Source organism: Sebastes umbrosus, chromosome 4 (assembly GCF_015220745.1).
Source record: "Sebastes umbrosus isolate fSebUmb1 chromosome 4, fSebUmb1.pri, whole genome shotgun sequence".
In the NCBI taxonomy this organism is placed as follows: domain Eukaryota; kingdom Metazoa; phylum Chordata; class Actinopteri; order Perciformes; family Sebastidae; genus Sebastes; species Sebastes umbrosus.
Genome location: NC_051272.1, coordinates 1,406,670 through 1,419,558, shown reverse-complemented (window position 1 = coordinate 1,419,558; position 12,889 = coordinate 1,406,670). Strand labels below are relative to the sequence as shown.

Below are 12,889 nucleotides of genomic sequence, written 5' to 3'. Positions count from 1 at the left end.
ATGTGTTGCCCTCTATGTGTTGGTGGTTACAGTCTATCTATAGGAATAGCACACAACAAACTATAGGAATACCCAACAACGCTCCAGCTGCACTGAGCTTCTCTGTAATTAGCGCGTTAAAGCCTCAGAGCTCCAACGTCGCCTGGCGGACTTTCAGCGCTGTGGGAGATTAGGATCCCCCTGCGATGTCTCACTCTCCATTCTCTGCCAATTTCTGTTATTTTTCTTTGTTTAAATATGGCTAAAATTAAAGGAACCCAAATAATAAAAATGAATCCTAACTAGCATATCATGTTATGGAGCCTCGGAAAACAAAACTTGTAAAAATATAATTGAATTGAATGGACCATAAAGTTCCTCTCCAGCTCAACGTATAAACAGAGGGCGGGATGAGAAGCAGTGAGAACAGCGGGACTGAAATGTTTATTTACGTCACTCCGATGCCGCCGCATGACTTTTTCCTTGCCGCAGAAAGTTCCTTGGTGTGTTTGTGTGACAGCGGGCTTGTACACACTGATGGCTGCAATCAATAAAAGAACATAAACACATCAGATAGGACATAAATGAGGCTTTCTGCTGTTTGTTTTTTATTTGTTTCTTGTTTCCAATGGTGTGTGCTGTAGATCATCACAGAGTCAGCCTGATTATTGCTTTTTAAACTCAGCAGCGTGAAGCTGATGAGGGGGGCGTTTTTATTCGGATCTATTACAGTTTTATGAGTGCAGATTGATTGATGATAAATGTGGAGTGAAAACAGTTATGGTTGACTATTCTTTTGTCCTCTCTCTTCTTGTCTGTCCTATAGGTGCTGCGTGGGGCTCAGCTCATAGCGGTGGCATCAGCTGATGGCGGAGCCACCGCAGTAGAGGGCTCCCCCCTCCCACCTGACATCCAAGTGCAGTATGTCCAACTAGCCCCCGTCGCAGAGCACACAGCTGCCGTACAGGTAAAACAGCACACGCACAAACACAAACTCCTCTAGGCTCTCGTACACGTGTACACAGACACAGCTTGTTTGTAACTGGGTAGCGTTCCAAGTGCTGGAGTATGCATCTATCGTCTGAGGTGAAACAGACCCCGGTACTAATCTGAATCAGTCCCACTACACGTGTTTGTTTTCTAAGCAATCCATAATAAATAAGCGTTTCTCTTCCCTCCATCTGAAACACACAATGTAGATCAAGAGTCTGTCATCAGTGATGCCATTAATCTGTGCTGTATTGGCCAGAAGATGCAAGTCCCACGATGTTGTGGTTGTTTTTTTTAGTACTCTGATGTGGAGAAGTAACAGAGATAAACTGAAATGTACAGAAAGTGCTTCTGTTCCAAACCAGGAAATCTTGTTTTTCAAGATTAATTTTATACAAAGACGTTCTACATGTGTAAAATCAGCCAGGAAAGCTGCTAGGAAGTTGGAGGAGTATCTTTTTTTGATGAGTTTGCTTTTAAAAGTAACTTCAATTTTACTAAAAAACACGTGTCCTCTGGATAATTCAATGATCCTACAGCGTTCTGTTTTAACCCATCAGTTATAAATAGTCACATCAGCTGTCTCTGGTCATTGTCATTCCACACAAACAACAAACCACCACCTCAAGTCATAAACAACTGATACAAATCCAAAAGGGAATTGATTGAACTATCCTACAAAGCTCAGCCTCTCACATCCGCCTGCCAGTCGTGGCACAGGAAACTGAATTCTTGGTGAAGCTTTTATTCTCGCTGCAGCGCTCGTTGGAACTCATAGTTTCACGTGCACCGTCGTGTGTCTTTGATTTCTTTTTAACTGAACCGTAATCCAGAGTTGCTGTTTGTTTGTACTGATGACTCAACCAGGAGAATATCATGCCCATCCCAGAGCTGGAAACGCTTCGATGGCCATACACCTCACATTGCTTGACACCCGTTTTTCAACACTATACAGCCATCCAATTGGAACAGTGGATTGCTGTGCTTGTCCAAGCACCAAAACACTTTTATTCGTGCTTAAGAAAAGTGCTGCAGTGTATTTTATGAAAATACAGTATGTGTGAACGATTTTGTCTAGAGCGGCATGGCGGTGCAGTGGTTAGCACTGTTGCCTTACAGCAAGAGGGTTGCAGGTTCAAACCCGGCTTGGGGCCCTTCTGTGTGGAGTTAGCATGTTCTCACCGTGTTAGCGTGGGTTTTCTCCGGGTTCTCCGGTTTCCTCCCACAGTCCAAAGACATGCAGGTTACATTAAGGTGACCTAGTGTGTCTAAATGTCCCGTATAAGGATATTATTTTGAAACATTTTCTTCACCGATAACCGACCCTCGTTAACCGATTATTAACCGTTAACTGACAAGATTAGTGCCTCGCATGCAGCGGTGCTCCAGCTGCAGGAGCACAACAGATATTGGTTGACGGGAGTCTCCAGTTCAGCGTCCGGCAGCGTTAACTTAGCAGCTACGATGCTGCGTTCACTGTCTCCAGTTCACCGTCCGGGAGCGTTAACTTAGCAGCTACGATGCTGCGTTCACTGTCTCCAGTTCACCGTCCGGGAGCGTTAACTTAGCAGCTACGATGCTGCGTTCACTGTCTCCAGTTCAGCGTCCGGGAGCGTTAACTTAGCAGCTACGATGCTGCGTTCACTGTCTCCAGTTCACCGTCCGGGAGCGTTAACTTAGCAGCTACGATGCTGCGTTCACTGTCTCCAGTTCACCGTCCGGGAGCGTTAACTTAGCAGCTACGATGCTGCGTTCACTGTCTCCAGTTCAGCGTCCGGGAGCGTTAACTTAGCAGCTACGATGCTGCGTTCACTGTCTCCAGTTCACCGTCCGGGAGCGTTAACTTAGCAGCTACGATGCTGCGTTCACTGTCTCCAGTTCAGCGTCCGGGAGCGTTAACTTAGCAGCTACGATGCTGCGTTCACTGTCTCCAGTTCAGCGTCCGGGAGCGTTAACTTAGCAGCTACGATGCTGCGTTCACTGTCTCCAGTTCACCGTCCGGCAGCGTTAACTTAGCAGCTACGATGCTGCATTCACTGTCTCCAGTTCACCGTCCGGCAGCGTTAACTTGACAGCCACGATGCTGCGTTCACTGTCTCCAGTTCACTGTCCGGGAGCGTTAACTTAGCAGCCACGATGCTGCGTTCACTGTCTCCAGTTCAGCGTCCGGGAGCGTTAACTTAACAGCTACGATGCTGCGTTCACTGTCTCCAGTTCACCGTCCGGGAGCGTTAACTTAGCAGCTACGATGCTGCGTTCACTGTCTCCAGTTCACCGTCCGGCAGCGTTAACTTGACAGCCACGATGCTGCGTTCACTGTCTCCAGTTCACTGTCCGGGAGCGTTAACTTAGCAGCCACGATGCTGCGTTCACTGTCTCCAGTTCAGCGTCCGGGAGCGTTAACTTAGCAGCTACGATGCTGCGTGTAGTGTCGCGGACATGCAGCCACTTTCCCAGTAAAAGTCTCCACCGCACATTTAGTTTAGTTTAGCAGGTTGTCAGCTGTGTGTCTGCCCGGTGTAACGTTAGCGAGTGTCCAACAGAGAGTGTGTGTGTTTGTGCTACGTTAGCAGCTCTAGCATTGCCGGAGGCTTCGTGCTCGCCGCCGTGAGGTTGTTGGTGGCGTTCTAGCTGTGAACGTAGGTGTAGTAGTGTGTGTTCAGTTTATTTGTCGGTGAATAAATGCTATGAAACTACCACTCCTCCGCTCAAGAGAGCTGGAGCTGTTCTTTTAATACATCCATGGAGAGACCGGAGCCGACTTCCTGTTTCCTGCAACTCCGGCTCTGCCTCTTAAGGTGGGCTGTTAAGGTGGACCAGCTTTTCTCCTTAAAGAGACGAGCCGCTCCTCTGAGACGCTCAGCTTTTGAGTTAATTATTAACATTTCTTTTAACCGATAGCGTTAATCGGTTAAAATGCTTAATGTCGGTTAACAGTTAGCGGTTACAGATGATGGAAAGATGGATGGAATTTAATCACGTTTTTTTTTTTTAAATGTCCCTGTTTCATAAATGCTGACATTAACTGGTGATTAAGTGAAACATACGTTCTCTCTAAAGCTGAAAATGCTCTTTTTAATGGAGTGGCCAATAGTTTATTTTAATTGTTGTTATACAGAATAATCATGCTCTACCTACCTACAATTTAAAAAGAGTTCATCCTTTCAGGTCACATTGTTCCACTTTTAGGAATCCATACATGTGTTCTTCCCTCGCGTCATTTTTCTGTTCTTCTGTGGAGAACTAAGAAGCTGACTAGCAGCCAAAGTGTCTGGTCGTCGGGGCCCGACACCTGCCTTCTTTTGTGCTACAACGGTTTGATCAGCTTCATAATGAGGCAGAATAAATCCTGTAATATTTCATTCATAATTACCGTAATGTTGAAATGGAAATATGCATGTAATTTCTGCAATTTAGCTAAAACCACTTGCAGGTACTCTGGGTCCGCTTTTCCACTGTTGTCATAATTTTGCTCAAATCAAATGCACTCAGCTTTCAGTCGTTATGACGGCTGTTTGGACAAACAGTAATTTAACGTCATAAAGTGGAGTGGATGGAGTGTTTAAGAGGAGAAGAGTAGTGATTAGTAGATACGCCTAAAATCCCTTGATGATCAGGCTGTTTTGAGCAACATGTGGAATCAGGATGGTGAGCAGACACGCGGCATGATGGCCTTTGAAGTGGTCAGATCGACTCTGTGAGGAATATAAAAGAACCGCACTTTTCCATTGTTCTCTCTACTTTTTGTTTTCCCCAAATATGTTGAATATCACATTTTGTCCTTACTGCTCAAATGGGTACCTTATAGTCCCGATGGGAGTCTTTGTTGGGTTGTTTAGTATAAACAGAGAGAAGTTGAAATGATTCGTGGCTGTGTAAAGTACCACTTCCATCCTGATATGGATCTCCCTGCAGGCAGCCCATTTCTTAGTTCAAACTTTGCTCTCTCAGTGAGACCCTGACTTGTTGTCCTTTTGTTTCTGCAGTTGTCTAGGTGATTGGTTCTCTGCCCCTGTGAGCGTAGAGGTGATTAAAGCATCCCTGTATTGATTAATGGTTTTGGGTGTGGATCATACACAAACTGATAGAAGCATTGATTGCCACTGATACACTGCATTCCAAGGTCTGCGCTCCATGTTGCTCGGTGCAGCAATCAAACTGTTTGTTTACTCGACTGATTTCATTTGAATGGATTTTTAGGTTTAAAAAAAAGAGCTCATTTTTTTCCCTAATGTTTGATTGTACACAGATCTCCACAGAAATCAACAAAGTAGGCAGAAGGTCTGATCAGTCACCAGCATTGTGTTCGGTGGAGTTTGGGTTAGGCGAGGACGCGGGGGGCGTGCTCAAGGACAGAATGCGACGGCTTGTTAACAATGTGGTGTTTATTGATCAAACAACATTTTAACTCGTCAAAACCAGATGCACATTAGACGTCAGTGCCAAAATAACGTATGGCGTCAAGTGCCAAGAAAATAAGCTGGTGCTAAGAGACATCCAGTATGTTCGAGTAGATTTCTCTTTTTCATTTTCCATTTTTTTTAAGCTTGCCTTAAAGGACCCTACCTAGATCTATCCAACCAATAATCAATCACGTGGCAAAATATGTTACGCATACAATTAAAGCTGCAGTAGGCAGTATATTTTTGGCATCATTGGGCAAAAATCCCATAATAACCTTTCACCTTTTCAGAGAAATAGACATTAACGTAACAGAATATTGATTCATATTTGATCAGCACTGCCTAGTTTCACCGTTTGGTCGGAGTTGGTGAGTGATTGACAGCCGGCTCTAGACAGCAGATGGACAGCAGACCTCAGATCAGCTCTTACTGCTTGTTTTCCTCTGGTCTGTGAAATCTTGCAGATGCCGTTAGGAGCATCGGAGGACACAGAGGAACATGATTTTTTTTCAGATTACCTGTTTCATGCACTACTGTCACGATATAGCGACCGTTTTATTAAAATAACTTTTTATAATCATATTTTCTCCAATCTCGCCTACTTCAGCTTTAAAACACTTTGGCGGAAATACAGACACAGACTAACGTTGACTAATTAGAAATAGAAATACCTGAAACTGTATTGCAGAGAAGCGTTGGTCAGCCCGTGTGGGATCACAGATGCTTGGCCCGGCCTGCCTGGTTCAGGCTGGGTTATTATCACAGTTGGGTTTTGATGTCCTAGAATGTAAACACTGCTGGATCTTAGTTCAAAGTTCAGAAGAAGGTTAGCACTGTTCTTTTTCCCCTTTTTCTGAAAAGTGTTGAATGGAGAGAATCGCTCTCATCTGTCTCCAGACATGTGGTAGCATTTATACAAGTTCTTGAAAAATTACTTAGGCTTTTTGTATTTATTTATCTCTGCATTTTTTTCCTCCCCCTTTATTGAATAGTTTCCATGACTCAATCTAGATGAAGTAGGGGGCGACACTCGCTGATGTTTTGGCATTCAGAGGGGGAAGTTCTGCAAGTTGGTGATAATGTTTTGATGCAACATGGTTTACCTCCAGCTCAGGTCTAAAGTCGGGACTGCGTTGGATCCATGAGTGTTTCTAAATGGAAAACAAGGTCACAGTTCATCATGTCCAGTGTCTGAATGCTCAGTGAAAAACACGGATCCATATGAGTTTGACTTGGCCTCTTTAGCGCCGGTGGTTACAGTGTGTCAGCCTCATGTGTTGTTGCATTGTGTGCAGCTGTGCTCCACTCGATGCCGTTGTCTAGTGACAGCATGCTGGGCTGGAGGGAGGATTAAATGCTGCAGGTGTGTTTGAGGGAACCTCTGGCGTGCATTCGAGGAAGGAGTGAGTCACTCTTCATGGTCATCATCCAGGACTGAGTCATGAACCTCTCATCTTTTTTGAGGGTTTTTTACCAGCACAATACTTCGCTCTGTCTGACACCAGAGAGACAGTCAGAGGGCATTACAATACAAAGAGCTCATCACTTGTCAAGTCTCTCTCCACCAACTGTCTTCCTCTTTCTTCTCTCTGATATATCTCTTCTCTAATCTCTGCTGTCATTCCTCTGTGCTCCTTCTATCTTCGGTCCATTCACTGTGGTTGTCTCCCACAATGACACAGTAGGGTTTGGTCTCCGTCTGTTACTTACAGCCTTTTTTCATAATTGCACTGATTAGCTGGAGCGGGACGCTACGTCACCTCTTCCCAATTCTCACCTGTTCCCTCTCCTCTCTCTCTCTCATGTGTCTCAGGCTGCTGAGCTGGCCCCGGCCCTGCAGGCGGACATGGAGGTGAAAGAGGCCATCCAGGGTGCCATCCAGGGAGAGAGCGGCGACCAGGTGGTCCAGATCGTCACCTCCGTGGCCACCTGAGAGCCCCGTCTGGTTCCACACAGCCAAGAACTCTGATTCACAGCACGGCCTGACGCGTCTCAGAGGTCGACCAAGTCTGACATGCAAAGAAATGATTTTATAATAAATACTGAAGGTCACTGATGAAACACAGGGAAGAAGAATTCTTCTGCTTTTTTGTTTTGTTTGTTTACCCCTGCAAACTCCTCAATTCGCTGCCAACCAGATGTCGCACTGTGGAAATGTTTGCCGAGAACTTGAAAAGGCTGCGATGCTCCAAAATCAACTGTGGTGTTTCTGGTGTTTTCACCAGAAGGACCTGACCTACAGCAGAATACACAACGGGATTATTGTCTATCCAGGGAGGACGCTACTTATGCAGACCATCACCCCGCCACTTCATCAGCACACATGCTTGTTTACATCAACTTTTGGAAAATGCTGAAGTTATTTGGAGTTAAGCCGTTTGGCTAACCCCGAAAAAAAACCCATGAGGGTTTTAAAACCCTGAATCCAACCTCAAACAAGCAGCACTGTGCTCCATCTCTCGTCATGTCTTGTCACGCTGGACTGCAGTGGAAAGTAGATTTAGCTGAGCAAAGCTTCTCTCGGTTGTGATTAATTTGGTTTCCGTCACTCTCCGTGATTCAGTCCGTACCATGTCTCCCGGCCGCTCCTTCCTTTAACTTTGCTCTTCTTGTTTTCACATTGCTTTAGCCGCACAGCTTTGTTTGTTTGTTTGATTTATCTTAATTGTAACATGCCGACATTTTGGAGGAGCTTTAATTTTGGAGGTAGAAGACCATGAAATAGAAGAGCTGGTGCCAGTGGTAGACGGTACAAGATACTGATAGAAAACCAAGGAAACCTTGAAGTTGTTTATTCCCCCGCAGTTTTGTCTCTGTAAAAGATACACTCATGTGAATAAAACATGTTTGTGGTTGCCATAAAAGTGTTTTTATTTTGGTTTCTCTCTTTATTCCCAACCATGGTCAACAGAATGGCTTCAAAGATGTCCGAGACATGACTTTGCTTTCATCCACTACAAATAGACAATTGAAGAGAGCACAAAATGATAGTTTGGTTTTGAGGTCTTGTTTCAAGTTGAGCTAATTTACTGTATTTAGTATTTTTGAAGTAACTATGTGTCATGTCAACAGCAATAACCATAGGATTAGGCTACTGTACTGTCAGCTATCCAGACATTTTAAAGCTACATGGTTACATGGTTTCAACAAGACATAAATATTTTGGCCTCATTATAGCAGCGTCTGAACTGTAATTACATTTCTTCTAAATCCACTCTGTGCCCGCTGCATGTTTCTTTCTGTCAGTAAAGACACAGAATGTGTTGTGTTGTTTTGGAGTGAAGCTCCACTAATGATGAATATCTGCAGTCAGCAATAAAAGAGATAAGCGAGACACTCTTGAGGCAGTGTGTTGGTTTGGGGAAGTTTCCCATGCTCAGTGTGATGATGTAATAGTGTATTTTGGAGTTGGGGAAAGAACCAGGCGACAAAATGAACTTGATAAAACAACATCCACGGTCTTGGCTGCTTCCTCTTGTTTCCTCAGTCTGTTGTTGCCGTCTCTGACCTCCTTTAACTGCCTCTTCATCTTCTTCATCCCCCTCACCGGCTCTCTTACGTATTCCTCTTCTCCCACTCAACTTGTGTTTTCCTCTTTCTCCTTTGGAAGCCGTGTTAAAGTCCATTTACTCCCCCTTTTAATATGATACACTAAGCTGGGCTAAAATTTAGAGTGGCGGGTCCATCCCTTTAAGCTAATCTCGATGTAGGCGAGTTAAAATGTTGGCTTGGACAACTGTCTCTCCCCCCCCAGTGACCCCCTCCATTAAATGGTGGACTTGGAAGGGAACAGCCTCTGCTCGTAACGGCCCTCTGCTCTTCGCTTTTACAACCCTGGGCTCCATCCAGGAGCTGGAGTGGTTACCATAGCGACGGACCCTCTCTCTGGCTGCCACTGAGATAACCTGTTGAAAACAGAAATGAATGATGGATGGAGAGATGAGATTGTTTGGACGCAGACTGCATGTTTGAGGAGAAGGAGCGGAGTGATGGACGGAGACCAGGCGGTGTGTCTTTCTCCTTCCTTCTCTCAGCAGCTCTGCGTTCTCCTGCAGCGACGGCGGCGCCGCTGGCATCTGCTTCAACATGCAAGTACTAACCCTCTGCAACTCGCATTGGCTTTTACTTCACCCCGCTCAGCCTTTTTTACAAGGCTGGAGGAGTTATCTCCGGATGCGTAAAGATGAGCGAACGTATCTGTTGGAGCAGAAATGTCCAAACAGAATGCGTCTCCAGGATCATAAATCAGCAACTGTTAATCTCGGGGGAACAAAGCGCCCCACAGCTAGAATTTATCCGTCTTGTGCCAGCGGACAGATTACACCAGAGCGGCGGTGTCAAAGTCTACAGCGCATACACGTACACGTTCTCACTTGCTAAAAAGGTCACAAACTTTGCCTTCAGAAACATCTCTGTCTGATTGTGTTTCCTGTTGCATGTGAGGAGAGTGTATTTAGCTTTATAGACATTAAATTATGGGGATTCTGGATGTATATTTTGGCTCTATTCTTAAATTAGACTGCGGCGAGTCAGGGGAAGTTCAGCAGCATGTCTGTTGTTACGTGCATCATAAAATAGAAAAGGGCTGCTGGATGTTGAACGTCCAAAAATTGTAGTTATGGTTAATACTTTAACTGTCATTTTGATTGCTCAATAAAAGATGACAAACTGCTAAAAAGATCTCTCTTGAGCATCCATTTTTATTCCTCTGCAGAAGGTCAAGGTCACTGTGACCTCCATCCTCATGTACGTGATATCTCAGGAACGCCTTGAGGGAATTTCATTACAATGGATACCACAAATGTCCACTTGGACTCAAGCATGAACTGCTCCGTCCCTTCCTGAAGAGGACTTCGGTGTTGTGAGTCCAGTCCAGTTTGTTATTGATTCGGACCCTAAGGACCTTGTATGAGTCCACCCTCACTCCTCTCATGTCCTTTCGCTTTGGTAGTCCACTACGAGCTCATTGTTTTTGCAGATATTGAGCTTCAGGTGATTGTCGTCGCACCATGTGACAAAGCTCCCCATCAGTCCTCTGGAAAAATCTCGAAGTCTCGAAGTGAAGACGGCATGTTTCTCACTGGAAATTATTCACTGGAATCATACATGTTAAAGGGACTGTTTGTAACTTCTTACACGTATAAATCATTGCAGGTCGGTGTCTCATGGTCGCTCGCGTGTGTCTACGCTGTTCAGACTCAGACTCCAACACAAACTACAGTGAAGCACCAAAACCTCTTGGTTGTATCTAGTGAAGCCCGTCTGTTAAACAGTGTTGGCCGCGGTCGGAAGACGCGGGGGAGACCGTAGCTTTGGTCTCCAGGACCGGAGTCTCTGCTGTACTCTGCTCCTCTGCCTGCCTTCACTCACACACCGCGCTCGTTCTCTCTCTCTCTCTCCACCTCTCACGTGCATGCTGCTCACTCCACACTGCAGAAGAGTTAGTTTAGCTCTGAGAATATCTAGTGAATGTTCAGTGGACGTTTGTGCAGAAATAACTGCTGCAGCTCCTCCAGACCAACAGAGGTTTCCCGTGTCTTGTGAAGTGACGGGGCTCCGCAGAGAGAAACGTTATCGTCTCCGACCAAAACTCCGGCGTCTCCCCCGTTCCCTCCGGCCGCGGTCGGGAGGCTGAGGCGGGAAAAGCCAACACTAGGATCAGCATTGATTCATGGAGAGACCTTGGTCTGGTCAGCTAACATTACTGCCAAGCAGCTGAAATATAGAGTGATATTGTGCTTTTAGCTGACGTGTGTCTCCTCACTGTGTTGAGCGATGCTCCTTCATGTCTATGTAGAGCGAGCACAAGCGCCAGCAACAGGACGCTGACTTTAGTTGACTTAACGACCACAGGTGTCGCTGTTAACAAGACATTTCTGATTCTTACAAATAGTCCCTTTAATATAGTGATAACTTACATTTCGACAAATGCACCTAAAGAGGACCTATTATGCTTTTTCCCTGTCCTTTAATGTGCAATGTGCTCTTTTGTGCATGTAAAAGATCTGAAAAGTTACAAAGCCCCGACAGAAACGCTGCTCCTGAACTGCCTGAAACGCCTTGATTGAGGTCCCGCCTTTTCTTCCGTAACGTGGTGATGTCACCAAGTAACACATTTGCATAATACATGCCTAGCGGCTAGTTCGAAATGCTCAAACAGCGTTTCACACGTTGCACTGCCGGTATGTGAAAAAGTGTTTTTTGAACATTAAAGCAGGTAAACATGTTATAGTAGAAACCCAAAAGACAAGTATGCACCTGAAAATGAGCATGATAGGTCCTCTTTAATACCTTTTATTGAATTCATTCAAAGTCTTCACATCATTTATTATATGATAAATACCATAGCAAGGCTGTTATTCTAGTTTATTTTGTTTGGTTTTTTGCATATGACTTGATATATTAGTTTTTACAGCAGTAAATATTTTAATATCAGCAGTACTAATAAAATAATAGACCCTAAAGGAGGGTGATCCCAGAGGTCCTCTAAGAATGTAAGGATGACGAAATCCACTGATTTGAAAACTAGAGGCATCTTCCAATGTTTCTATGTACGTGGAATTTTCCATCCTACAATAAATCAGGATTTATTATCCCAAGAATACTTTTACAGTTGAATTAATATTTTACTGGAAGATGTACGTCTTCCAAATCTATAAATCAGCAACCAAGACTTAAACGTTGTTATTTTCACGGAGCTCTCCTCTCAACGGAGACTGATTGTGTGAATCTTTTTTATTTATTTAATTGTTTTTACAGAGAAGCTTAACAGAACGGTGTTAAAACAGCAGCAGGTAGAAATGTAGCACATATGATTAAAAAAAGTTATTTGTCTAAAACTGCAACTACAAGATTTCACAGACCGGAGGAAAACAAGCAGTCAGGGCTGATCTGAGGTCTGCTGTCCAGCTGCCGTCTATGAGAGCCGGCTGTCAATCACTCGTGAACTCCGACCAAACGGTGAAATTAGGCAGCACTGATCAAATATGAATCAATATTCTGTTACGTTAATGCCTATTTCTCTCCTCAGATGATCTCAGAATCATCTTGTAGAGCACGGTTTAGCTGTAAAATGAGAAAGTTTGTGACCCGGCAGCCATGTTGCGATCTGTCTAGGAAATACCAAGCACCGCCCACCAGCCGGAGCACAGCCAATAGGAACGCTCTCCTTCTCTGAAATGATCTGTGATTGGTCAAAGTCTCCCGTCACGGGCTAGATGTTCTAAAGCCTGAAAACAGAGCCATGAGGAGGAGCAGAAGTCTAGTTTTCTCTCAGAACTCTTGAATTACAATATGCTGAAAGGTTACTATGGATTTTTTGCACAATGATGTATTCTGCCTACTGCAGCTTTAAGTAGACCTAGCTTATCAGTTATCAATTTACAGACCAGACTTAAATAAAAGGTTCAGAAAACTAAAGAAACTGAAGAAGTACAGAGATGTAAATACTGAACAATACATTGTGTACTAATATATCTGTATCATATATATCTGCTGCTTATGTCACCTGGAATCAG

At 44.5% G+C, this 12,889-nt stretch overlaps 1 protein-coding gene across 1 annotated transcript in view; it reads left to right on the top strand.

Moving 5' to 3' along the window:
- LOC119486998 (BTG3 associated nuclear protein) overlaps positions 1–8,236 on the top strand; it is a 40,452-nt gene extending 32,216 nt beyond the window's left edge. Inside the window, exons 12-13 of the mRNA XM_037767594.1 lie at positions 806–946; positions 7,186–8,236. Coding sequence (XP_037623522.1) covers positions 806–946; positions 7,186–7,305 — 261 coding nt within the window. The 3' untranslated portion in view covers positions 7,306–8,236. The remainder of the gene's footprint in view (positions 1–805; positions 947–7,185) is intronic.
- The last annotated feature ends 4,653 nt before the right edge of the window (positions 8,237–12,889 follow it).